The sequence below is a fragment of the Eleutherodactylus coqui genome, chromosome 8 (genome assembly GCF_035609145.1).
Source record: "Eleutherodactylus coqui strain aEleCoq1 chromosome 8, aEleCoq1.hap1, whole genome shotgun sequence".
Classification (NCBI taxonomy): Eukaryota; Metazoa; Chordata; class Amphibia; order Anura; family Eleutherodactylidae; genus Eleutherodactylus; species Eleutherodactylus coqui.
The window spans coordinates 51,948,233-51,974,695 of record NC_089844.1 but is presented as its reverse complement, the minus strand read 5'-3'; the positions used below and the strand labels follow the sequence as shown (position 1 = coordinate 51,974,695).

Sequence of the window (26,463 nt, the reverse complement as noted above, 5' to 3'; positions counted from 1 at the left end):
GCCCGCGGTGCACCATGGGAGAAGACCCGCGGTGCATCGTGGGTGAAGATCCCGGTGGCCATCTTGGAGGAAAAGAAGAAAGTACTTGCAGAGAGGGGATTCGGGTAAGTAAAATATTTTTTTTTTATTTCAAAACATCCCTTGGGTTTGTCCTGCGCTGAACGGGGGGCCTATGCAAAAAAACCAAAAAAAAAACGTTTCGGCGCGAGACAACCCCTTTAATTTTCAATGGGATTGGGGAGAGAGCTGGACAGCAAGTGCTTGGGTTTTTCCCTTAGCCCCATTAAAATGAATTGAGGACCGATTGTCCATGCTTAGCCAGCACTCCACTTACAGTGATGTCAATTGCTTGGAAAAGTATCCCATATTGCCGAGAACCATAGGACACTGCACCCACTTTCTTAGGATTGGTGCAAGCTTCAGCAGTGAGACCTCCACTGATCAGAAAGTTATAGCCCAACCTGTAATATTGCCCACCTCTCGTGTTTCTTTGCTTAAAACAGTATAAACTCTTTATTCTTACAGAACACCAGTTGAGATGTTACAAATGGTCTCTCAATGCCCTGTGTCATGACTAGGTAGTGCAGGATGGATGACCGTCAAAACATTGTTCTCCTCCCGAAACATATGGGAAACACGATGTAGTGTGCCCAAGATATGTTCTAACATCTTACTCCAGTCGCTTGAGCTCGATTTCCCATGGGAACATTCAGGGTTAAACACTTGGACAGATGTAGCAAAGTTCTAACTTTCTAACTTGTCTGTGATAACTGTCTGTTACAACTTATCTTGCCTTAAGCCATTAAACAATTGTTCTTACCGCAACAGGAAAAAGCTATTGTAAAGCAATTGAAGAGGTAAACCATGGCACAGAGAGCTATTATAACACCTTAAAAGTCATGTTAAACTTTGCTGCTTCTGTGACACCAAAAGGTTTAAAGAAACAAACCGTAAAAGCACATTCCTCTCAGAGCTCCGCTCACTCTTTCTGCTGCATCACACTATGCCACCTTTTAGCGCAGCACAAGTCCAAAATTGGCCCACCCCTTAAAAAAATACCAATCTGCATTCCCTAACTACCGAAAGGTACAAAAATGATCAAAACAGTTACACAAGTACGAATGTAGTGAATGTTTACTTAACATTTAACACAATATGATAACTTAATTACTGCAATGCTGTAAATCGAGTGATCATGATACGTCAATCCTGTTACATTTGTAACATCATCCAAAAAACAAACTTATGGGGGTAACTCTTCAACCGTCTTACAGATCAACACGGCCTTAGAATGATTTCATGAATGTGATCACACCACACTGAGCATAGTTACATGGTGTACTATGCTTATATGTTTCATCCTTTCTACTTCATGCCCTTTTGTTTCTTAGATCCTTATAGGACTTTCCCCTTCATATACTTTATAATGACACATGAATCGGCCGTCGCTGTTTCCGAAACAGACTTACATTGTAAAGCATTATGTATTTGCAAATAATTCAGTGAAGCTACAGTAGCATGACAGTTCTAAAAAGACCAGTTACTAGGCATGTATATCATTTCATGCTATTTTCAAGGACAGGTGCAGAGTTTTGATGTGGCTCAAGTACCATTTTTTTTCTTCTTTGGCACATTCTAATTTTCCGTTGCTCTCGTCTCTGTTACAGACGTATAGATAGCTCTGTAATGGAGCCTGATGAATGACTATGATAAAGCACACAGAAGCCAGCCAGGTGTCTCGGCTAGATAGCTCTCGTCAGCCGGAGACACTCTCAAGGAATCTCTGCACGATTCCCAACTGTGATATCTCTGTTGCAAAATGCAGAAGCAAAGCAATTTGCAACAAGGGATTGGATCCATTTTAGTGGCCTAAGTCAGACGAGTTTCCAAGTTATTGTTGTCATGGGGAGAGACCTGAGGGAACAAAATGATGAGAACATTCAGCCAATCATTTGTGATATAGAAACGCCAGGGAAAGGAATGACTAGAAAAAGAAACACATTTCATAATTCTTTCAAAAGGAGCTCATGCCAAACAGCAAATGGTGAAATGACCGTGATTAGGGCTTATCTTAACCACTGAAAAGTTCCTAGTGACATTTTCCTGATGCAGAAGATGCTCGTAAAAAGGTGCCGGTTTGCAGATGTCCTGCATTCCCTAGTTCCATGAAGCCCATATTGTTAACTGTCTAATATCAAGATGTTTGATAAACGTGCAAACTTACAGCTGGAAATATTCTACTTATGGATTTTCAAACATTTGAAGGTAAAATTCTGGAAATATACAGCCCACACTTAAATTTCTTGTATAATGTTCCCCAATTTGTATAATCTTCCTTTGTAACCGTTCCTGTAGTCAAATATCATTAAACCAAAGTCTTTTTCTCTCTGTTTGTCTCTGAATTCATGAATGGATGAGTGAGTGCTTTCTCTGATTGGCTGAGTGCTGGGACCAATCAGAAGCAGCTCTCAGCTGTCATTCAATAGCTGAGAGCTGCCTCTGATTGGTCACAGTGCTCAGCCAATCAGAGGCAGCCCATTAAGCAGGTGGGGATTTTAAATCCCCTCCTGCTGAATACTACTGAAAGCAGTTCAGGAGAAGAGCCGGCTGGATGCGGCTGAGCCTCGGCAGCTGCAGAGAGGTGAGTATAGATTTTTTTTTTTTTTTACACTTTTTAGGATGGTTTTCAGGGAAGGGCTTATATTTGAATATAGCACTTGCCGGCAGCCTATTGCTTGCAATGGAGCCGACTGTATTGCCGGCTCCATTGAATTCAATGGGAGAACATCGTTCTCCTCTGCCACAGCTGTGGCAGAGGAGAGCGGGCAGCGCTCTTTTTGAGCGTACAAACACCCGTGTGACTGAGCCCTTCGGGCGGATAAACGCTGCTAGCAGCGTTTTTTCCCGCCGTGCCCCCCGCTTAGGTCACACGATTTTTTGAGCGCATGTTATGCGCACAAAAAATCGTGTGACAAAACGCCCGTGTGACTGAGCCCTGCATTAGTACATTTAATGCCTTCAGGACCAGAGCTTTTTAAAAAATTTTTATTTCCTTGTGTCATTGCCTTCCAAGAGCCATAATTATTAATTTCTTCCACTGACATAGCCCTGTCAATGTTTGTTTTTAGCGGGAGGAGTTGTATTTCTAATGATACCATTTTATTTACCATATAGTACACAGAAAAGCTTTTAAAAATTATTAGATGGGGAGAAATTTTAAAAAGTGCACTTATAACATTTTTGGAGTGTTGAAATTTGTTCTATGGGTCAGTATGATTATGGTGATACCAAATTTATATAGTTTTTAAAAGTAAATATTTTATTAAGCAAAAATTGCTTTTTGTTGCCGTAGTCTGAGACCCGTAACATTTTTGTTTTTGTTGTCGCTTGGCCTGTGTGAGGGCTGCCTTTTTTTGCATTGTGAGCTGTAGTTTTTATTGATGCCATTTTTGGAAACCTACATCTTTTTGATCACTCTTAGTCCCATTTGAACTTGTGATTAATTGATCGCTTGTACTATAGTAAGAATTTTTACAACAGTTAGTAATTAAAGGGGTTGGACCAGGATCATATGTTATCTCCTATCCACAGGATAGGGGGTAAATTGCTGATCAGTGTTTGTTTCACTGCTGATAACCCCACGGATCTTGAAAACATGGATCCCATGTGTCCCTCTGCCTGTCACTATGGGGGTCACTTCTCCCCCTGCTGTGATTTCAGAATGAATGGAGTGCCAGCCAACTATGCGCAGTCAGCATTCCATTCATTTTAATGGGGCTGATGGAAAAATCTGAGTGTTCGATGCGCTGCTTTTTCACTAATCCCATTGAAAGTGATAGAGCTTGTGTAGAGATGAGCGAGCACCAAAATGCTCGGGTGCTCGTTATTCGAGTCTAGCTTTTCGCAATATTCGAGAGCTCTATTCGAGTAACGAACCCCTTTGAAGTTAATGGGGAGACCTGAGCATTTTTGCAATGGACCCCCCGGGTGCCGAGCTTTTTTTTTTCTCTCTTGAACGAGCATCAAGCTCGGATGAGCATGTTTGCTCATCTCTAAGCTTGTTCGATCAGTGCTCCATTTAGTCTCCTCATCACTGCAGGGGAAACAGTAAGCCTGCAGTGAGGAGGAGGAGTGACATGAGACCCATATTCTCAGGATTGATGGGGGTCTCATCGGTGAGACCCTTACCAATCAGCAAGTTATGTCCTGTCCTGTGTATAGGGCATAACTTGTAATCTTGGTACAACTCCTTCAACCTCTAGTGTGTAAGAGCTATAATGCTTCATGGCTCCACTGTGTTCCTTGCATGAGTCTACTGCAGTATTTCCCTGTGAAAAAACTAGGTATGATCAACCTTGTAGCTTGAGTTTTTATGATCATTAGAAGGTCGCTCACTACGTTATTTCCCTCAGGAAAACATTAAGGTTTGGTATCAATCATGGTAATTAGCAATTTTAGTGCAACTCACAAGTTTTGGAGTGGATCCTTGCCTTTATTAAAGCTGTTGCATGCCAGAAGTTTGTGTTTATTCACCACCTTACATAACTTTTTTTTTCTCTCATTGTGCCAAGTCTACTTAATGAGTGAGGTTATAAAACTAAAAGCTATTAGTTGTGTTTTGGAGTGCTTGTCTGCTTCGATTTGCTATATTTATTCCTTACTCTCACAATTTGTTTTACAGTTTGGCCTTGCATCCTCGCAAGGAAATCTTGGTCACCGCCAGTGATGACCGTCTTTGGAAGATGTGGTCCATTCCCAGTAGAGAGATCATCATGACTGGTGAAGGACACTCTGATTGGCTTTCTGGCTGCTGCTTCCATCCAAAGTAGGCAAATCTGTTTATCCTAATGAATGATGGCAACATCTAAGTGATATTTATGTTTTGTAATCTACAAGAGAAGCCAAAATGCAATTTTCAGTGATCAACACAATGTAATGTAGTGTCATGAGGTTGAAAGTGGTGAGCAAATGAGAAAGTGCTTTAGAAGCCAGGCGGCATGTGAAATATAGGCAACAAGTTGGAATCTATTTACAGCTGAATTCTGTTAGTAATGGTCGATGGAAAGCAGTAAATTTCATCTGCATAGTTCGCTGTTCCTGTAGCATGTCTTCGACAATTCAGTTCCTTTTCAAGGTTAGCCAAAGCTTTGCGCTTAATTACCATGTTGTGCCTGGTTTGTAATACAAGCGGATGAAATCGTAGCAACGTCCAAAGACTTTCTTCCGGGGTTACCCTAAACTCGGTCTATGAGTTAATGATGATAATAATATGAAGTGTTTGTTTCCATAGCCTTTGTGTGTGAGCACTGTGATGTTGATTGGGTTTCTAGCAGATATATCAGGAGATCAGGGCAGGGATCCTTCATTAGCAACCAGTCGTATTGCTTGAAGTCCTCTCTGCCCTTGATAATCCCCAGTAACCTTCATGCCACGTACTCTTCCTATAGTTGCGTGGAGATATGTACCACCTATATTGCCCTATTCGGTGTAAAATATACTAAGACCATGAACAATTTATAGCTGGTTTGTGTATAAACACGTTCTTACCGCCCGTCCCTTCTTTTATTAGTGAGATGAAATACTGTGTTTGAGAACATTTGGAAAATAAAACACAGCTTATTGAAGAGGATGTTAATCTGATTGTACTAATGCATTGTTTCCATGGTGTCTAGGGACCTCGGCACACAGAGAGCCAGGGAAGATTTTCTCATTAGTGGTCAGTGTGTAATCCTTACAAGTAGCCGTATACGGCATTCTTTAATTATGAGAAGAAGACCTAGCATTTTTATTTTTTTATACATCATACAAAAAAAAATCATCCATTTCAACTTTTCCGAATGTCTGCTGATTTATGCATATAGTGTTACTGAAAATCCTATTTTTTTTGTAATGGTTGTTCTTTTAAATGGAACAATTATTGACTTGCACAACATAGTTTTTATTTCTTCTGTGCATAAAAAAACAGTGTGATTTTACATTTGAGTGGTACTTCCATTGGTCCCTTGTTCTATTGTCTGTAAGTTGGCAGAAAGTATACACAGTTGGAAGAGAGTAACACATAAAAAGCAGGATCAGACTACTCAAAGGGCTTGTTTGTAGTCGGAAATCATGGAGACACATAGGTCTGTATAGGGTTATCAGGCAAACCAGAGACACCTAACTGATTTTAAAGATAACCCAAGTTATGTTTCAAGGCTTCTTTATAAAGGTTGAGATTGTCTTAGCCAGTAGGCGTTATATAGGGTTGTGGTTTGAGTAACAGGATAGCCACCTGTAAGGAGGAGGTCTATGTTGCATACTTTTTTTTCAAGGGGCATTGCTCTAAAGACCTTTTACCAGCTTAATTCCAACAAAGAGAATTAGTAACTTCTAAGACCCATAGTCCCACAAGATATGCAAAACAGGGAAGGATAAATAATATTTAAAGAGAATATGTCACCACCTCATCACAGCCCTCTCTGAGGGAAGCATAAAGTAGTGACAGGCATGCTGATTACAGTGATATGTCTACTGTATGTATCTGTGCAGGAGTTTGAAAGAAACTTGCATTTTATTAGTGGCAGCCAGACACAGTACTACAGAAAGTAGTCCTCGATATTCATGAGCTGCAGCTAACCTCACCGATCCTGCCCTTTAGTCACTGATTGACAACTGTCTGCCTATTGCTATGCATAGAAAAATGGCTATCAATCAGTGACTGGTGGGTGAAGTAGGCATGGCTACCTGCAGCTCAGGTATGTCGAAGACTACTTCCTGTAGTACTCTGTGTCTGGCTGCCTAATAAAATGCAAGTTTATCCAAAACTGCTGCACAGCTACATACAGCAAACAGATCACTGTAATCAGCATGCCTGAGACTACATTGTAATGCTCTTATGGAGGACTGCAAACGGATGGTACAGATTCCCTTTAATTAATGTTATTAAATGTATTATATAAGTGTATCAAATACATTTAAAGATACAAACTGGACTGAGTTCCATTCCCACCAGCACATATTTAAATTACTTTAACTAATTTTGGCATCTGATTTAAAGGGGTTTACAGGAACTTAAACATTGAAAGACCATCAATGTTTTGATTGGTGAGGATTAGATCCCTATTAGAGATGAGCGAGCACGCTCGGATAAGACAGTTACTTGAGCGAGCATCACTCTTCTCGAGTAACTGCATACTGCTCCGAGCAGGCTCGGGGGGCCGGTGGGGGACAGAGAGAGAAAGAGAGATCTCATTCACGCTCTCCCCCGCCGCCCCCCTGAGCCTGCTCGGATGAGAATGCAGTTACTCGAGAAGAGTGATGCTTGCTCGAGTAACTGCCTTATCCGAGCGTGCTCGCTTATCTCTAATAGGGATCTAATCCTCACCAATCAAAACATTGATGGCCTTTTCGAGAAGAGCGATGCTCGCTTCAGTAACTGCCTTATCTGAGCGTGCTTTCTCATCTCTAATCCCTATGACCTCCATTGATCAACAGAATAAAGGGGCTGCAGTTCTCCAGTAAGTGCTGCAGTCCCTCACAAACGCAACATTGATGGCCTGTCCTTAGAATTAGTCACCATCTCTAACTAAAGATCTAAGTGGATTATTTCATAATTAAATATTAATTTGTTCCATTGAATCAGGCAAAACAGACCTTTTCAATTGAAATAATTTAAAAAATGCTTCTGTGATTATATATGGCTATTACATACTTGGTATGGTGTACCCTGCTGGTATTTTGAATTCTTCTCAGAATATCCACCTAATACAGTATGTCCAATGCTGAATATAAGAAGCCACTTCTAGTGCACTGGTTCTTATTGGCTGGTTCTTATAATAACAGAAAATACCCCATACACATTGGGATCCAGACAATAGGACTGAGCTATTGGGCATGTGTGACCACAGACACTGAACATATTAGTCGGGCATTCTGAAAGGGAATCAAAAGAACACTATGGGATGCCATAATCGGTATGTAACAGTGATACAGTCCATGGATTATTTAAGATTCCGGTTGAAAACTTATTTTTTTCATAATCTAGTAAGTAAATTAACACTTATTCATTGGACAACCTCTTAAATAGTCATTAACATTATAATTATGTAATGTTTATTTTTATGTTGATGTAATGAAATCTTGTACACAATGTTGAATTGGACACAGATATAGATCGGTGTCCTCAAATGAACATTCAATTGGACTTATTATAAGGCAAGAAGTCTATTGGGCAGACAGAGATATAGCATAGTTGACTTCAAGATGCTTTTGCTCTTTTACACAGGTCTCATGCTTTGTTAGCAATAGTCTGCTTCATTATTCTGCCAGGTACAAAAAAACGGACACCTAACGGATCAAATATAAATTAGTAACCCCCAATAGTTTCCGTTAAAAATGGATCAAACCAAATTTGTAATATCCATCATATATCCTTTAGCAAAAAAACCCAATATGATATGACACTTTTAACAAAGCCTATATTTTGTGTCTGCATTTAAAGTACAACACATGTGTTTCTGTCATGCACCCAACTGCTTGGATCAGTATGCATAAGGAAAGGATTCTCTTCTCCTTTTCCTTCTTCACCTTCTTCTTATCTCCAAAAAACACTCATGGCCACAATTTTCCTTTGAAGTGTTTTGAGTAAAGTATCTGTAATCTACGTAAGGACTATGACTTAAGTCATAGTTTGAAATGTTCAATGAATTACACTTTATAAATCCATACACTACACTATAATTCTATTTATTCTTTTCGAATGATGTATCTCAAGAATAATGGACACTTAGACTCCAAGAATGGTCCATGTCATAAATTTAGAAAAAATGCTGCGAATTAGAAGCCCTTAGGGTCACAACAGTCACTATAAAAATAAAGACTTCAAACACAGCTAAATGTCATCATAAGGCCATGTTTCCGAAGCCCTAGTTAAACAAAACAGAATTCTGCTGCATCTGAATTGTGAAGAAAGATTCTTCGTATGGCTTGACCTCACTATTTAAAGGTCTTATTCATCTACAAAGAGAGCCAGGGATAAGCAATTTTAGATTTGGAGATCTTCGTTGAATATAAAGACAGAAGTTAAATTCCCAACCACTTATGTCAGGAAGTTACCAGGTCTCTGTAGCTGGTGTAGAAGACAGCAGATAATTAATAGGAAAGTCGAAAGAAGACTCTATTTCATGAACATGTCAGGAACATTGTTAAAAAAATCATACTTATTCTGCACTGCTTGAGAAATGGATATGCTGTAGTAATTCTACAAATTCTAGAATCTAAGAGTGCATCTCCATCTCTCATTTAGTTATTTCACAATAGCAATAAAGTAATGGCAATTCCAAGCTAAATCTAGTAATCCTCATATCTTGGAAGTCATTCATTCTGGTATAGCTGGCATTTTTCCAAAAGCGCCAACCAAATCGGCCATCACCTTGATTTTAACTTTTGAATTATGTTTTCAGTTACTAACAATCACGTGGCCCTGCTTCTAAGTACTGTTCATAACAAAATGGCAGGTAATACTAGCATAAAACCCAAATATGTATATAAATTTGTGAATGTGAGCTACATTCTTCTAGCTTGCAACTTCTACTGTTTGAACTGGCATGGAAATTGAAATTAAGGGAAACGCAAGGCAAAGACTAGAGAGGCAAACAAAATCTCTCTTAGAACCATTTGCAGACTGGTCAGGTATGCACAACACATTTCCAAGGACCTGTGGGAATGCTTTTATGCCATTACTGTAGGAATGTACACATCTACTAGGCAGCATTGCTTGCATAAAGAAAATGTCAATAAGCTCATAACACTTAGATAAGCCAGAGGCATTTTGAAATCAGCATTGAACAAATGCTGAATTCATTGGTCACATTCCAAAAAGGTATGCTTGGGAAAAAAACAGCACTTCAAGGAAATTACATCTTGCCAACTGTTAAGTGTTAGGAGTGTTTCTGTTACAGTTTGTGGTTGTATGGCAGCCATTGGCACAGAAAATATTGTGCGGATAGAGGGCAAAATAACAAATTGTGGGAAGCCAATTTTCCTTAGTCAAGAAAACAAAGCAAGAGGTTGGAGACGATGATCTAAAATGGTACTACAGAATAGATTAAGAGTCGGAATGACCTTCAGAGTAGTTTTGCTGATCTTGATTGACTGGGTGATAAAATTGTCCTGATTTTTGCAAATCGAATTTAGTTATTCCAAACTGATTTTTGGCAAAAATTGTGGGAAAATTGGTTATTCCTATAACCCATAATCCCTCCCCCCGCCCCCCCTACTGACATCGCAATTGCTACTCGCACTTCTTCCTCCTGTATGGCCGCATCTAACAGATATTTGTTCATCTGTAAGCCTGGGTAGTCCGACCCAGTGCAAAAAAGCATGTATGTCTTGAATTTTTAGACGGTTCTGCCCTGTGGAGATCCTCAAAATAGTCATATAATATTTGAGTGACCTCTTTCTGGTTAGTTACTGTATTACCGGTGGTGGGGTGTTTTCAGGCTAGGATTGGCTTGTGTGGTTGACGCTGCTTGGCTAGGTTAGCCAATAAACCTCCCGTCCTGTTGCCCCATCTATAAAATTTATTTCTTATTAGTTGAGTCTACCAATGTGAATGGGTATGTGCAAATGTGTCCAGAAGATGTTTCACTGTCAGGAATGTTTGATATGAGTTATCGTTTGGAGAGTCGGTGTTCTTTCTGGGACGCTAACAGGGAAGTGTGCAGGTCGCAAACTCCTTGTGAAACTTCCTCCGTCTATGGGAAGCATAACCTATGACATGACCTCGCATTACAGCCTTGGAGGCCAGCCAAAACAGTGCTATATCGTCCTCATGTTCCCTATTGATATCCGCATAATTATTCCAGTGGAGTCTCAAGTACTCCCCGAAATCTTCTGATTCCCACAAAAAGGTGGAGAAACACCACAGCTGTGATCATCGCCGGGAAGGGACCATTTGAAGCTTTAGTGTGATTGGTGCATGGTCAGAAAGAACTATTGGGTCAATTGTGGATTAATGGTGTTGATCAAAAAGAGAGTTTGATATGAGGAAAAAAAAATCAATACTTGAGAAAGAATGATGTGCATTAGAACAGCAAGTGTATTCCCTGTTGGCAGTGTTAAGCAGTCACCATGGGTCACATAGATTGAGTTGGTCTATCAGTGTCAATAGAGCAATAGAGTATAGAATGTCCAGGAGCAGCAAGTAGGTTCCAAAACAATCACATCCTCATAAAGAGGATGTCACTTTATTTTAATCCACATACAACAAAAGACGTTTCAGCCGATGTACTCAGCCTTTTTCAAGTTAAACCCACATTGACCAACAGACACATAAATACAAAATTAGTATTAAAATGCACCCACCTGTAAACACGGTGGTGTGTGAGGAAACAAGGTTTAGCAGGTGAAGAGCCTGGCATCTGTGTAGTAACCTCGTGAGAAACGCCATACTCGCGTTGTCGATAGGTAGCTGCGCATGTGCAGACTGTGGCATCATATGACGCGGATGGAGACCAAAATCCCCACTGTACCGCGCCATCTTGTTGTCGTCCCCTCCGTACTGCGCATGCGCAAAGAACGTCATGTGACCACCACGCAGTCTATCACATGACCCAACCGAGAGTGCTACTCTCTGCAATATCGCGCGCCTAGAGCGGAACGTACACAACTGTACCTACATCCAACAATGAGAATACTAGCAAGGTTATAAATATAAGTAATTGCACTCACAAAAATACCTGACTTCACTTGATTAGATATCCAGTTTGCACATCACTACCACTTATAGTGTGTCAAAATATTGATGGTGGTTAGCAAAAGTGTACAAAAAGGGGCCAAACCTACCCAAAAGTACTACATATTGAAAATTTGCATAATAGTGTACTATTGTATTAAAATTATGTATCACCAATATAATTAGGAAACCCAATGCCATATTAAAACTTCATTATCATCAAAATCATATATCTCGGGAGAAACAATGTTTGAAATTTATATCTGCAGAAATAGTTGGCCTCTACGTAATGACTGTAAATGTATTCTTTCAATTTCATCGGAATCATGGTCATTCACAGTGCAAGGCGTCGTCAGCTCGAATATCCTGAATCCTAAAGTACAAACATAAATAAGTGAAACATTAAAAACAAGTGGTCTGTCAAATGGAAATACAGAGTAGTAGCAGCTCATTCATAAAACCATTAAGGGATTATAGTCCAAATTTAAACCCTGTAGTTGAAGTGCATCCAGAGTATGGATCCATCCCAACTCTTGGACTTTTAATTGTCTCTCTCTATCACCTCCTCTCTTATTTGGTGGCACGTGATCTATGACCCGGTAACGCAACTGACTCACCGAGTGTCCACTCTCCACAAAATGTCTGGTGACGGGCAAATCACTCTTTAGTCCTAATAGTGCTTTTGTGGTTAGTAATCCTGTTGCGTACCTCCAACGTTGTCTCACTGACAGAGTAGTCCGCACAGACAACAAATTGTGTAAACCACACAAAAGAAGAGGAACAAGAATATCTACTATTGATGTAATATACTTTGCCAGTGCGTGGATGGCAAAATTTGTCGCCTTTGGGCATATTGCCGCGGCAAGAACATAAAAGGCACGGAAAATTGCCCTTCTTTACAGGAAGGAATGTGCTATGTGAGGAATTATCTTTCTTCTTGCCACCAGTGGTGTGTACAAGCATATCCTTTAGATTAGATCCCCCTACGGTATGATAACAACGGTGGGGCTTGAAATTCTGGAATAGTCGGACAACATTCGGATAGTATGTGCCAATGGTTTGTGAAATTCTTCCACTCATGGGACCGTACGTGGAGATAAATGTATTCTCTCAGAATTCTTGTCCTTCTTGTTAGTTAATAATAAGGACTCTCGCTGTACTGTATGTACCCTTGAACATAATTGTGCCAAACGTTCACCCGGATAACCTCTACAGAGGAACCTGTCGCACATCTCCTTCAAACGGTTATCCACAAAATCATCATGAGCAATCCTACGCACCCATAAAAACTGGCTTCAGGGGAGCAAATTGCACATTTTCTCAGAATGAAAACTGCTGTAAAGCAGCAAGTTGTTCTTATCAGTTGGTTTTGTGTAAATATCTGTGATAAGTGTCCTATCAATATTAGTAATTTGGACATCTAAAAAATGAATCACAATATCCGAATGCGTCAAGGTAAATTGTAATTCCGGAAAAATCATATTCAAGAAACTGGGAAAATCTTGCAATTCCTCACATGTGCCTTCCTATAAAAAGAAAATATCGTCTATATACCTCCACCAGGCTTTGACAAAGACCCAGCCTGGGGAGGTATAGGCGTATTTTTCTTCGACAGACGTCATATACAAATTGGCGTATGTTGGTGCGACATTTGGGCCCATTGCCGTTCCTTGGCATTGGCGATAGATTTTTTCGTCATACAAAAAAATATATTGCACGTCAGGACCATTTCAAGTAAAGACAGTAGAAATTGTATACAACCATTAGAGAAAGTAGATCTTACTAACAAAATGCTCACCCCTTGGATTAGCAGATCACAATGGCATCTGTATGCTTGCAGAATAGCTTCTTTTGTCGGCTAGTGCATATACTTAGCTATAACTGGACAAGGTCGGGCTCTACCATTATTGTCGTCGTCCCTAGGTGGTCTGATGCGATGAGATTTCCCTATCATTAGAGGATCAGTAGGTATTTTGAGTTGAAAAGCTTGTGGAAGATCCATGGTCATGTAGACAATAAGTTGGTTATTGGTCACTGACTTGGGTTTTCCAACAAAGCGTAGATTGTTGCGATGTCTATTTTCTAGGTCATCAATTTTTTTCTCAAAGCACTTCAGTTTCTGACTGGCATCTCTGTAGTGAGGCCTCCAGAGTTATGTTCATTTGTTCTGCATTTTGGGTCTTCACCTCCAGTTCTACAAGTCTTTGGATGTTGCCGGTGATTTGTGATAGCGTTAAGTTGATAGATTTATGCAGCATCTCCAATCTACTGTCAAACAGGGAAAGAAGTAGGTGGCTGATGGAGAGGCCGGCGAGGAAGAAATGTCTGACTCCTCTAGGTGAGGTTCCCATGTAGCTCTGTCACGAGGCTGACCAAGTTTTGGCGAAGATGGATGCTGCTGAGATTCTTTCTGTTCTTTTTCCTTGGTAATTTTGGAGAGTTGTTTTTTTTGTTTTCCGGTTGTAGTCATTTTTTCCAAATCAAACTGTCGGGTTGACCGTGCCAGTGTGCCTGCACTATGGAAAATGTCCATATTTGGACCTCTCTGGATCTGGCGGTCTCATGAACTGGATGCACAGGGGTTAAAAGCCCACTCAGTCTCTGAGATCAGCAAAGAATTGGCAGCAGGTTCATAATATGGGTGTGGTTCCTCACAAGATTAAATTATTCAGTATCCGTAGGTGTTAGCAGTTCTCTGGGGGGATTACATCAGGGCCAGTTTGGTTCCTCATAATTTCTGATGGCATTAACCTGTGGAGGGTTAAGTGGCTTTGCTGTGTCACCTTCTTTTGCACTGTTGCCAATACAGCCCATCTCCCCCAAATCGTCAGCAGTCTAGAATAGTCCCGATTGCTGAAACAGCAGCAGTTGTTAATATTGGCAGTTTTCCAGTCTGTACCTTTGTTGAAGAGAGGCTCTGGCACAACTACCCAAGTGTGGCCTGACACGAACTTTATATGATGACTCCAGGTCCTGACCGCAGCAGCAGGAATCCAGACCAGGAGCAGCGGGCAGGTGCGGTCTATCGGGAGCCTTCGCTGCTGTAAGTGACTCAGGAGGCGGTGAGGCTGGCTCCCTACAACATCCGCAGTGGCTGAAATGTTAGGCTGCGGCTCCGGAGTCAGCTAGGCCTCATCGAAGCATCAGCGTGGCGGCGGCAGGGGTCCCCGAGGTGGCAGGTGTGGGGTTCCCTGATAGCAAGCAGAGGGGACACTGGTCCTCTATAGCTGCTTAGGGCACCAAAGGGATCACAATGTTGTGGGGGCCAGAGGTTGCAAGCAGGAGCTCTCTGAGGCATGTCCTGCTCCTCCAGTGCCCAGGGGAGGACCATGGATGTGTTTTAAATTACAGTACAATTTCTGCTGGGCATTTAGTAATCAGCATGTACCCAATAGAAAATAATAGCAATGAGAAGGAAAATGCGCAAAAATAGGCCATGCTACGTTTTTATAAAATGACCATGAAAAATCCAGTCATGTGATTAGATACATAGATTTATATTAACTCTGTATTACAGGCCGCAACACGGACCAAATCCGGAGCTAAAATATACTTGTCTGAAAGCAGCTGAATTGACGGGTATTAATTAAATTTCTTGACCCTGCTGATACAATCGGAAATAGCAGAATAGCCTTGGGAGTTGTGGTGTTACTCATACATTAAATATTCAGCAATTTATGTTTTCCACCAGAAAATAACTAGATTAGTTAGTGCATTCCTTTGAAAACTAATTGAATGACTTATGCAAATACAGCAAATGAATCAGGCATTTGGGATTTGTTTCCTATTTTTATTTGTAAGCATTAAATACCACTAAGCCAGACTTGCTCTTTCTTCAGTAAAAGGTGGATAATGGGAACCTTGACAATTATCAATAAAGTAAGCTTTGCTGACAGACTTGAAATCCTATTTAACAGTTGAGGAGATAGAGGTTTAGGAACGGCACAAGGCCAATCCTTCCTTTACTGCACACATTAAAAGATTACCTATAACCGTAAAAAAAGAAAAAAAAAGAGTGATCTGCCCCGCAAGAGCGACCAACTGTTTCCTGATAAAAGGAATTCTATTCACTGAACTGTAAACAAAGTTTACTTTTCATTAGAAAGCAACGGTTTCTGTAATTTGTTTTGCCTAAAAACTGTTGAAATTTACATAGATTAAGGGGAAAAGATCCATAATACAAACTCCAGAGAAGAGATGGCTTGCTGCTAACTAATTACCCACAGATGGCATACGAAGATTGTTTATTTGCTTGTGTTGTTGCAGAATTTTCTATTAATTTGGCGCCTCCTCACTCATAATGATTGACGCTATCATGAATATGGATGCCGGCTGGATGATTCAATCTCACGAGTTCTGCTGCAGCCTAGCGATTGCTGGAATAGTTAATAAAACGCATGCTGAGGGGCAAAAGGATCAAGGCGTTAGGCAATTATTAAGCAGCCTTACAAATGCTCCATGCATTATAATTATTCTAATTCTGCTTAGACAAGGAATATATATCAGCCGGACAGGGGAAAGAAAAAAACTGTGTTCTTTACCTGTGGGGTATTGTTGAATATTTTTGATTTATGGCTGGTGTTTTTTTCCGGAATTCAATTAGCATTTTAAATGCAGATATACTCTCATGTATTGCTTTGAATTCCAAATTTTAGTAAGGCAATGCAAAGATTCAGTGTCCATAGCAACAAGTACCCATTATATTCAGAACATTTCAGTGCGGTATTGTTATGGGATATCACTTTTTCAAAAAAAAATGCCCTGATCAACTGTAAGTAATTTTTTGTGAAGTGGAAAGATCTAAGAGAAACAACGACTCAACTGCAACTTTTGGGCAAGGCAAGACTATAGAAGAGGTCCAATTAGTGATGAAGTGTATATGGTGTAAAAGATGGTTGCTGCATTCACTATAAGGCTGACTTCGCATGGACCAAAGTGTTATTTACACACATATTGGTGCTGTGTATTTGTGCAATGGCATTGTGTTTATGCATGCATCTGTGCGTATCTTAGGCCACCTGCAGACGGCTGTGTCGGATCCCGCTGTGAGAATTCTCGCAGCGGGACCTGACCCAAGCGCCTGCAGAGAGCACCGCGGACTCACCCGCTCCAGCATCTTCGGCTCTTTCATGTGCTGGCTGGGCCGCCGGCGCATGCGCAGAGCGGAGCCGGCGGCCGGGGAGTGACGGCCGGGAGCATGCCGCGATTTGTTTTCTGCGCGTGATTTTGTGCAGACAAACCGCAGCCGTCTGCATAGGATTGCATGCTGTAATGCAATCCTATGCAGGCGTCCAGGGGCGGAAATTCTGCGGGGAATCCTTACTGTATTTTTTTGCATGCATGCCGTACGTATGTCACGCACAAAAAAACATGCAAGCATGCTCCTTTTGATTTCAATACCCAACTAAGTTAAATATGGGCAAATTGGTGTGTAACACATACCAAAACAGGACATTTTGCCTTTTTTTGTGTGACCAAAATATGCACAAAAACGCACATGTGACCAAATTCATTGAAAGCAATGGGTTCTATTCACTCCGTATTGCACGGGCTAATTTTTCACTAGAATGGGAATCGTCCACTTTCCGCCCGGCTTTTGGATGGAAGAAAAAGCAATGATTTGTATTTTAATACCCTGTGACGGAGCTCCCAACGCAGTTTCGAAACTGGCCTTACGTAATTGACAGCACTATTTTGTCCCGCAAAAATTGCAAAACACATGAAAAATTTCTATTTCAATTTTAGTATTTGTTTGACTCACAAAAAAGCCTATAGTGGAGTCCATGTTTCCATCAGAATGCTGTTTTCAGCGATTTAGCCAGAGCTCCAGGATGCAAAGCCACAGCAGACACAAAAATGCTGTATTAACCTACCCTAAACTGTTTTCCTTGAAATCCACATGGATTTAGCTGAGCAGCCATGTTCCAAGTCCAAATAGCATAATGCCAAGTGTTTGACTGAAGTGGTATAAGAGACTACTATTGTCTGTTGGGATAAATCATTCTTCATCCTGGTTGGATGAACAATAAATCTAAATAAAGTAAAAGACAGCACTCATGTCTCCATGAAAAGCTTTTTACTTTCACTTTCAAATATATCCCATGATGCATCAGCACAGCATTAGCTGGAGACTATACTATTTCTGCCTGCTGTTGAAACAGTTTAATTATCATTACTTTCTATACTTGCCTAAATAAACTACAGACCATAAATATACAGTCACGAGGATGAACTGTGATCTCCTCTATTATAACTGTGTGACAGGAGCTGTGTGATCCTTATCAGTAATTGTGAAAGGAGTGTATGTGTCCCCCTATAGGCAGATTCTGTTGTTGCAGACGTTCCCACAAATGTGCTGCACTTGTAGGTTGTTTTGCCTTTAGCCTTTTGTCCAGTTCATCCCAAACAAGCTCAATGGGATTTAAGTCTGGAAACTCTGCAAGCCATTCCATTCTTTGAAGCCTACCAGCATATTCTTGTCTTCTTAGGTAGTTCTGACATAATATACAATTATGTTTTGGATCATTGTATTGCTGTAATATGAATCCATGACCAAATAGGCTTACACCAGAGGCTGTTGTATGGTGTATCAAAATGCTGTGGTAGCCCTTTTTGTTCAGTCTGCAAGTCACCCTGTGCAAGTTGCTAACTATGGATCCAGCAAAAGAGCCCCAGACCATCACGCTTCTCCCTTTATATTGACAGTTGAGCATCAGACACTCAGGAACTATCCTTTCACATATTTGATTGTGTACAAAAACCCTCCATGATATACCAAAGATAACAAGTTTTGATTCCTCAGTAGAGATGGGCGAGCACCCAAATGCTCGGGTCCGCGTTATTCGAGCATTTCGTAAAATTCGAGAGCTCTACTCAAGTAACGAACCCCATTGACTACAATGGGAGACTCGAGCATTTTTGTTTGTGGGATGCCGGGTCCGGAGCTGCTTTTTTTTTTCCACGCGTTTCGGCTTGAATGATAAGCCTTTCTCAAGCATAAAACTGTCAGAGTATGCTTGAGAAAGGCTTATCATTCAAGCTGAAACGTGTCGCTGTATATTATTTAATAAATTATTACTTCTTTGCTACACCTGCGATATTGCCTGCTATCTGGGATTCAGGGGTGCCGAGAACAAAGCACCCCTGTGAAGTTAGTGCTCAAATTTTATAGAACGCCTCTTTCTGACACTTGCACTGGAGCGCTGGTAACTTTTGTCTACTCTTAGATATTAAGATAGACCAGAACAATTTCAGAATATAGGAATATATTTTCAACAGGTGACTTTGTTGAACTTTTTCCTTTTCTTAATATGCATACTAAAAAAAGCTTCCAAAAAAACCTATAGACTACAGCTGGCAGCAAGTAGCTAATTGGATGGTGGATAGAATCTACCTAGCATAACAAGCTGTATGTACCCTCAGATATGACCTTTTATTAAAGTTATCCTCAAGAGTGAAGGTTCACAAGGGCAGAATCTGTGCCTTCTGTTACTGAGATACTGTATTTAACAAATAAGCCAGGGTGCAGCCATTAAGTACAAATTCAATAAAACTGTCCATTCTATTGACCTCAGCAATGTTTTCCCAAGCTTGAAATTGCTTAATTGGTTCAAGGAACGTCAATTTCTAGATGATTGTGCCTCTGTGAACTTTAATCCATTCTTCTAGCTATCTTTAAAACTATTACTTGACAACGGCTCACTTGAAAATACTTAAAACAACTGTCCAGTCAGGAGCTCCAAAATTATATGTACATCTCTACCTGCAGGGAATGTAACAACCTGCTATTTATCTGCCTCAGATCTTACTGCTTGGCTGTTTTTTTAAGTTCTGTTCCATAAGGGCCAAATTGTGATCTTTGACTACATTTGATCTACAACGTCTACAGGGAGACTTCAGTAGTCTGAGACACACTTCCTGTCTCATCATTGATTCAGTCTGTTGTTCTGCTCCTCCCTCTACTTTGCCTTCTCCGATAGACTTGTATTAAGGCCCTTTTACATGGAAAGATTGTCATTCAAAAATTGTTCGAAAATGAATGATAATTGTGTAAACCCAGCCAACGATTGAACGCTAAAAATCATCGTTGGCTCATTTTAAGTAACGATTTATATTGAGATAGACAGACAGATAGATAGAGAGAAAGAAGACATATAGATAGACAGATAGATGGATAGATAGAAGAGAGAGATGGATAGATAGATAATAAGTGAGAGGTGAAAATGTTAAAGAGGAGGTGAGTGAGTGATGGCAGACAATGCCATTCAACCAAGCACTAAAAGTCATGGATTAGTTAGGAGTAGAGATGAGCGAGCATAGCCATTAGTGAGTACCTGCCCGCTTGAGAGCAAAGATTCGGCTGCCAGCGGTGGGCGGGGAGCGACGGGGAGGAACGAAGGGGAGATCTCTCTCTCCCTCTCCCCCCCCCCGCTCCCTCCTGACTGCCGCAACTCACCTGGCATCCGCGCCGGCACCCGAACCTTTGCTTTGTCCTTAGCGAGTATGCTCGCTCATCTCTAGTTAGGAGCCATGTATCCATGGGTTCCATACATTTTGTGAACTTTGCCAGAAAGCTATCCAAACAAGTAAACCGAGTATAAAAATACAGTTTAACCTCTAGTTTGCCAAGGAAAATATAGTATGTGTGTAGTCTTATGCCCCGTTTAGACAAGCCGATTCTTGTTTGAATGAGTGAATAACATCACCGCTAACCCGATCATGCTCATGCAAACTATATAGACAGTATGGTCATTGTTGAGAATCATTCACTTCCCTTAGTGTTCCACATTCATATGCGAAACACTGAGCTAGAGTGTTTAAACGCAACGAGAAGCGAACGATCCAACACTGATTTGTAGTCCTGCTGAAACTGAATGATGAACGAAAAGTGCCAAATGTTTGTTTGCCAATTGGTCGTTGGCTCATGTTTAATTCCATTGTAATTTCTGACTGTTAGTGTGGACCAAAATGTGATAGAGTGTAATAATTATACATTATTTTGTGATATCAGGCGTCCCAAGGCTGTAAAACGTATAGGCAGTGTATAAAGCGCATCAATACGAGTCTTTTTTTATGTTCCTAAATGAACATGAGAAATAATTTATTAAATCGATTCTGTTAATCAATACTATTTGCCGAGTCGCTACAATGTTTTCTTTTAGGTGCTTCGAGCAACACCAAGTGTCGTTGACAGGGGATTTAGCCGTTAAGGTTCTATTACATTTCTGTGCTAGCTTTCTGAAGATATTTCCCATCGTAGAGCTTTGTTTTATGTGCACAGGGTTTTTTTTTTTGTTCTACCTGTATTAACAAACACACATGGAAAGAACCCCATGACACGGTGACATAAATGTGTCCACAGACTCCATTCTGTTTATTAGAGAAAACAACAGCATTGCTGATCTTTATCCAACATTATCCCTGGAGATACCACAGAGAACATGAAGAAACAGAAATGATACAAGTAAATCTATGAAATAGCGATGAAGAAAAGTATCATTTTACCTGCATATTTAATATGCTATTTATGCATAAAGGAAAATGCCCGTGGAGAGCAATGTGTGATCTATGTGTAGTTCTTGTCTTTGCAATATTAATCCTTACAGTCCCAGTGCGCTGTCTTGCCAGAGCTTTTTCTCTAGCTGCACATTTATGATCTTAGATTCTTATCTTTCCGATCTTCACAATTGCCTATGTCAGATGCTTCTACTGTTGCCGTTGTAGTTGAAATTCTATATTTCCTGTGGTCTTTTTAGCCGTTAAGTATTCACTGCTGGTTATGAATCCATTATAAAACCTTAAAAAACCTAAACCTTTACAATTATAGTTGGGTTATTAGCACATACTTTGAATTTAACTGAACTGCAACCCAAACAGAACAGATATCAAAATTCTAGTACAAAAATGTAAAAATATGGTTATAGACATAGTAATTGTGACTAGAGATGAGCGAGCACCCAAATGCTCGGGTCCGCGTTATTCGAGTCGAGCTTTTTGTAAAATTCGAGAGCTCTACTCCAGTAACAAACCGCATAAACTACAATGGGAGACTCGAGCATTATTGTATGTGGGACGCTAGGTCTCGAGCTTTTTTTTTCTTCTTGGTTCCGTCTCTCTTTCGATCTCTCTTTCTCTCTCTCTCTCGATCTCTGTCTCTCTCTCTTGATCTCTGTCTCTCTCTCTCGATCTCTGTCTCTCTCTCTCGACAAAAAATTTGCCAATGGCGGGAAGGGGCCAAATCGGGCACGTCACAGCAGGGAGGAGCCAAAAACTGGGGCGGGGTCAAACATGATTTGATGCTCGTTCGAGTAACAAGCACCATCGAGTATGCTAATACTCAAACGAACATCAAGCTCGGCAGAGTATGTTTGCTCAACTCTACTTGTGACAGAAAATCATCAAATTCACATATAACTGCTGTGTATGCAGGTGAGTGTGGGAGGCTTCAGTGGCTGGGACAGGGGAATGATGACACAACAGAAGCACCAGGAACTATAGGGGTGCAGAGATTGCAGTCACGCTTGGACCGTAAAGCCAGAGGGAACCCAGTGGTCACTCTGGCACATGATGGAATAACAGTGTTTATCGCCTGTACTGCAACATCACTGTGATGCTTAGTCTTAAGCGGTGACATCACTATGTTTATTATTCCTGTGCTGTGACTTAACGGGGTTTTCCAGGCAAATCCCATTGATGACCTATCCTAAGGATAGGTCATCAATAGTTAATCACTAGGGACCCACAGCTCGAGTTTCCTGGTGATCAACTGATCATCTAGCCCACTGTCAATGCAGTTGGGCTGGATTATTGTCATTGGGCTCGAAGCAGAAGCATCACAAAGAGCTTAACTTCCTTTGAAATTAATATATAGTAGGTAAAAATTCCCAGCGTTCCGGTGGATATAATAGAAGATATAGGTTTATGGACTTACTTTACTGGGGTGCCTTCCTGACAGCACCCCCAATCCCAGAGAGCGTGTGATAAGCCACAGGCAAGTGCAAGAAGAGGATTTCCAGAGAGTACAGGTTGAATTTTTATTGTGAATGCTATGCGTTTCGGCTTATCTTACAAGCCTTACTCAAGCATAAAAACAAAACAACACTTCTGTACTTATATATCTCTAATACAGTTCATATATAAAGTCTCCAGATAATGACAACCCTTGGCGGTCAACTGTTATATTGCCTATCTGGATTTTGACGCATCGGTGTCCCTCAGGGAATTTGGTGGCGTTGGGGTGAGTCTTATCCAATTGGAAATTAATAATATCATTCTCTCTTCCCTCTGGAGCACTGCCTTCTGATTATTACCTTTGAAATTAATGGGAGTGCCCCCTCCTATTATACTTCTGTGTTTGACCCTGGTGTCGCAGTTGGAAGTGCTGGTAGTGTAGTACGAGGCATCAGCTCTCATTGATTTCAATGGGAGTGAAGCCCTCTACAATGTTTTACCCTTCGACCTCCATGACTACGTTCGTCCCATTGAACTGACAGAAGGCGAAACCATTAGCTCTTGGCCGGGAATCCTGACCAGCAGGTGCCTAGTAGTCCACTATGGATGACCTATCTTAAGCATAGGTCATCAATGGGATTAGCTTGGAAACCCCCTTTAACGGTGGTCTTTAGCTGTGATAGCACAATGTTTACTATCTCTGTGCTATGACATAACTGTGGCTATTCATGTTTAGCTATAATATCACTTTATTATCCCTTAGCTGTGACATTGCTGTTTTTATTCTTGTACTCTAACATCATTATATTTCATATCCCTGTGCTGTGAGTTACTGCTTATTATCCTTCTGGTGGGATACCATTGTGCGCATTATCCATGTGCTGTGACATAACTGTACAGCGACACTATATTATACTTGTGTCGTTCCCGTACATCACTGTGCATTTATAGGGGTGTAACTATATGAGATGTTTATGTTGTAGTCGCTTTAGGGAACTGTTGCCTGAAAAAGCTTCACTGCAGCATTGAGAGAAACTGCAGTTCAAAGTACATGTTGTATCACATGCAGATATTTTTGCAGACAATCGCTGTCTAGAAGTGATTTTTATATCTGCGAGTATGTGCACTAAGAACAGATGTCCAAAAATGTTTGCAGCAGCATGAGATATCCTATAAATTATTGTCATATCTTGCTGACAATGGGGGATCTGTCAGCAAAGATATCTTGTCTATGGCCAACATAGAGAAAGACTTCATTACATTTAATATTATGTCGGATTCTTCTCAGAAACAGACTGCAAACTGCCACTTCATCAGCATGGACTATTACTAAAAAGAACCAATTTCTGTTTATTTCTATGAATCACTTGACAGAATGTAAAGCGTGCATACATTAAATGACAGCAAAAGGGACGTTCTCCTCTCATTATTGGATTAACTTGCATTAAGTCTTGTAATAACTCGTGTGTACAGTCTGGTCATTCCAAGATAGAGTGGAAAGTCTTTAAAAACTATTGCCTGTAATGCTGAGTAAGAGCCCCTATCTATACAAACCAATCACCCTGCATTGACAATAGTATGTATATACTCCAAAGTCAAGGGTCGTACCAGATATACACCGAATGGCTACTTTATTATAAACACCGGCCCTTCAACGATTGGAGCTTTTCTGGAAATTAGACACGTGAAACCAGACCGCACTTAAGTAAGCAAGTTTTCCATGGATTAGTTTAATCCATATTAAAATGGGAAGAATCAAGGGATTTGAGCGACATCGAATGAGACATGGTCTAGACTAGCCGGGGCCAGCATTACAAAAACTGCCAACATTGTGTTGTTCAATGGGGTCAAGAGTATACCGATAATGTTGTGATTGAGGAAGAAGATCCAACAAAAGGGAATCCTATGGACATAGACAACTTGTTTATGATAAGGGTCAGAGGAGGATGTCAAGAATCATTCTGATGAACAAGCAGTGCACGGACAAGCAAATTGCAGCAGAATGCAATGCTGATACACCAACTAATGTGTCAAAATGCACAACTCATCCCTTAACACGGACGTGCAATAACAGTAGACAACCAGATAAAGTGCCATTGCTCATTAAAAGATACAGAATGGTAGACTAGTGGTAAAATAGCACAAAAGTTGAATCCAGATTTCTGTTACACAATGAGAGGGACAAAAGTTGGTGCAAACAGTAAAAATCAATAAAACCTCTCTGTTATGTGTCAAAGGTTCAGGCAGGGCTGCTGGAGGTAGAGGACTGGTATTCCTGTGGATGGACACCACAATGAATTGTCACGGCTCTGAAGGGCAAAAGAGGTCTAACACTTGACTAGATGAGTGTCTCTAATAAAGTGACCATCTCGTGTGATGGTATAATGTAGATACTGTGCCATCACGTGGAACTTATTCCATATCATATCAAACTTATACACTGAAAATAAATCCCAGAAAAAGGACACATTAATTCAAATATCACAAAATACTTACTGATACAAAATATAAGGGCAGGTATACACGCCACAGCCCTCAGCATGCAGGTGGGCAGATTGCTATGTGAAGGAGCATTGCACAGGTGCAATATGCTGATAAACAACCACTAACACATCTACCATAAAGCTAACTTAAAGCTGACCTTGAAAGCTGTGGCATGGACGTCGAGAGCTGGGAGGCCCTGGCCCGTGAGTGCTCAATTTGGGGGTAGGCTGTTGCCCACAGCGCTGTGGGTTTCAAGGAGTCAAGAATGGAAGGCAAGAGGGAGAGGCATATCAGGAGGGGGGAGCACATCGGGCTGGCCTTTTTCAGGGCCGTCTTCCACTTGGAGGCTGGTATCCCCACTGTGAGGGAGCCTGCAGATCAGGAGTGCGTCTCTTTGGTCATCTGCGGACCCACCGCAGGGCCCCCGTGCTTGGAAGACAATTGTTTTTGGCCACGAGTGATAGCCTCCAATGACATTTACCATATACTGAGGAGAGTGACTGCTTGGTATTATATTTGCACATGGAAAAAGCATACAAAATGTGCCAGCAGGGTATTTGGGTCAAAATACACAAGCTCACAACCCACGTCAAGGGTCCTCATTATCTTGCAAGTTTGTACACTAACATTAGAAACAAATCACAGAAAAGGGGGTGTCAAAACTAGTGTGGTTCACTGGAATTTATGGTATGGGATGTGATTAATAGGCTGTAAGCCTGCATGGGGCATCACACATATTGGTGGGACTGGCACCCTTTATATGTCTTATCTATGTGCAAGTATAATACTAAGCAGCCACTCCCCACAATATGTGGTAGGTGTGTGAATGGATGCTTATCAATATTTTGCACCTGTTCAAGCTCTTCCATATAGCAGTTTAGCCATTTGCATGCTGAGGGATGTGGTGTCTATAATTGCCCTTGTATTTTGTATTAGGATATCGGTAAGTATGGCCGCCTTCTTCACACTGAAAATGGCTTAAAAAGATAATTTTATACTCTTAATTTTAGTGTGCAAATGTTTTAGGCAGGTGTGGAAAAAATGCTGCAAAGTAAGGGTCCTTTTATATGGAGCAAGAGATCGATGACAGAGTTCGCCCAGCCAGACAGTTTATGCAGGCAGACCAATCATTTAAATTTCATTCACTCCATCATTCAGTCATGCACATTCACTGTACCAGTTAATATGAAGGACTGAACAATCTCTGTTTACATGCAAAGAGTTGTGAATGACCGAACAATGATTTTTATGCCTGCATAACATGAATGCAGAACAAGGAGCAAACAAATTATCATTTGTCGTTCAATCGTTGCCAG

General features: G+C 40.8%; 1 protein-coding gene across 1 annotated transcript in view; it reads left to right on the top strand.

Annotated features, from left to right (window-relative positions):
• Positions 1-26,463, top strand: part of SPAG16 (sperm associated antigen 16) — a 1,123,687-nt gene that overhangs the window by 530,128 nt on the left and 567,096 nt on the right. The window contains exon 11 of the mRNA XM_066575621.1: positions 4,682-4,825. Coding sequence (XP_066431718.1) covers positions 4,682-4,825 — 144 coding nt within the window. The remainder of the gene's footprint in view (positions 1-4,681; positions 4,826-26,463) is intronic.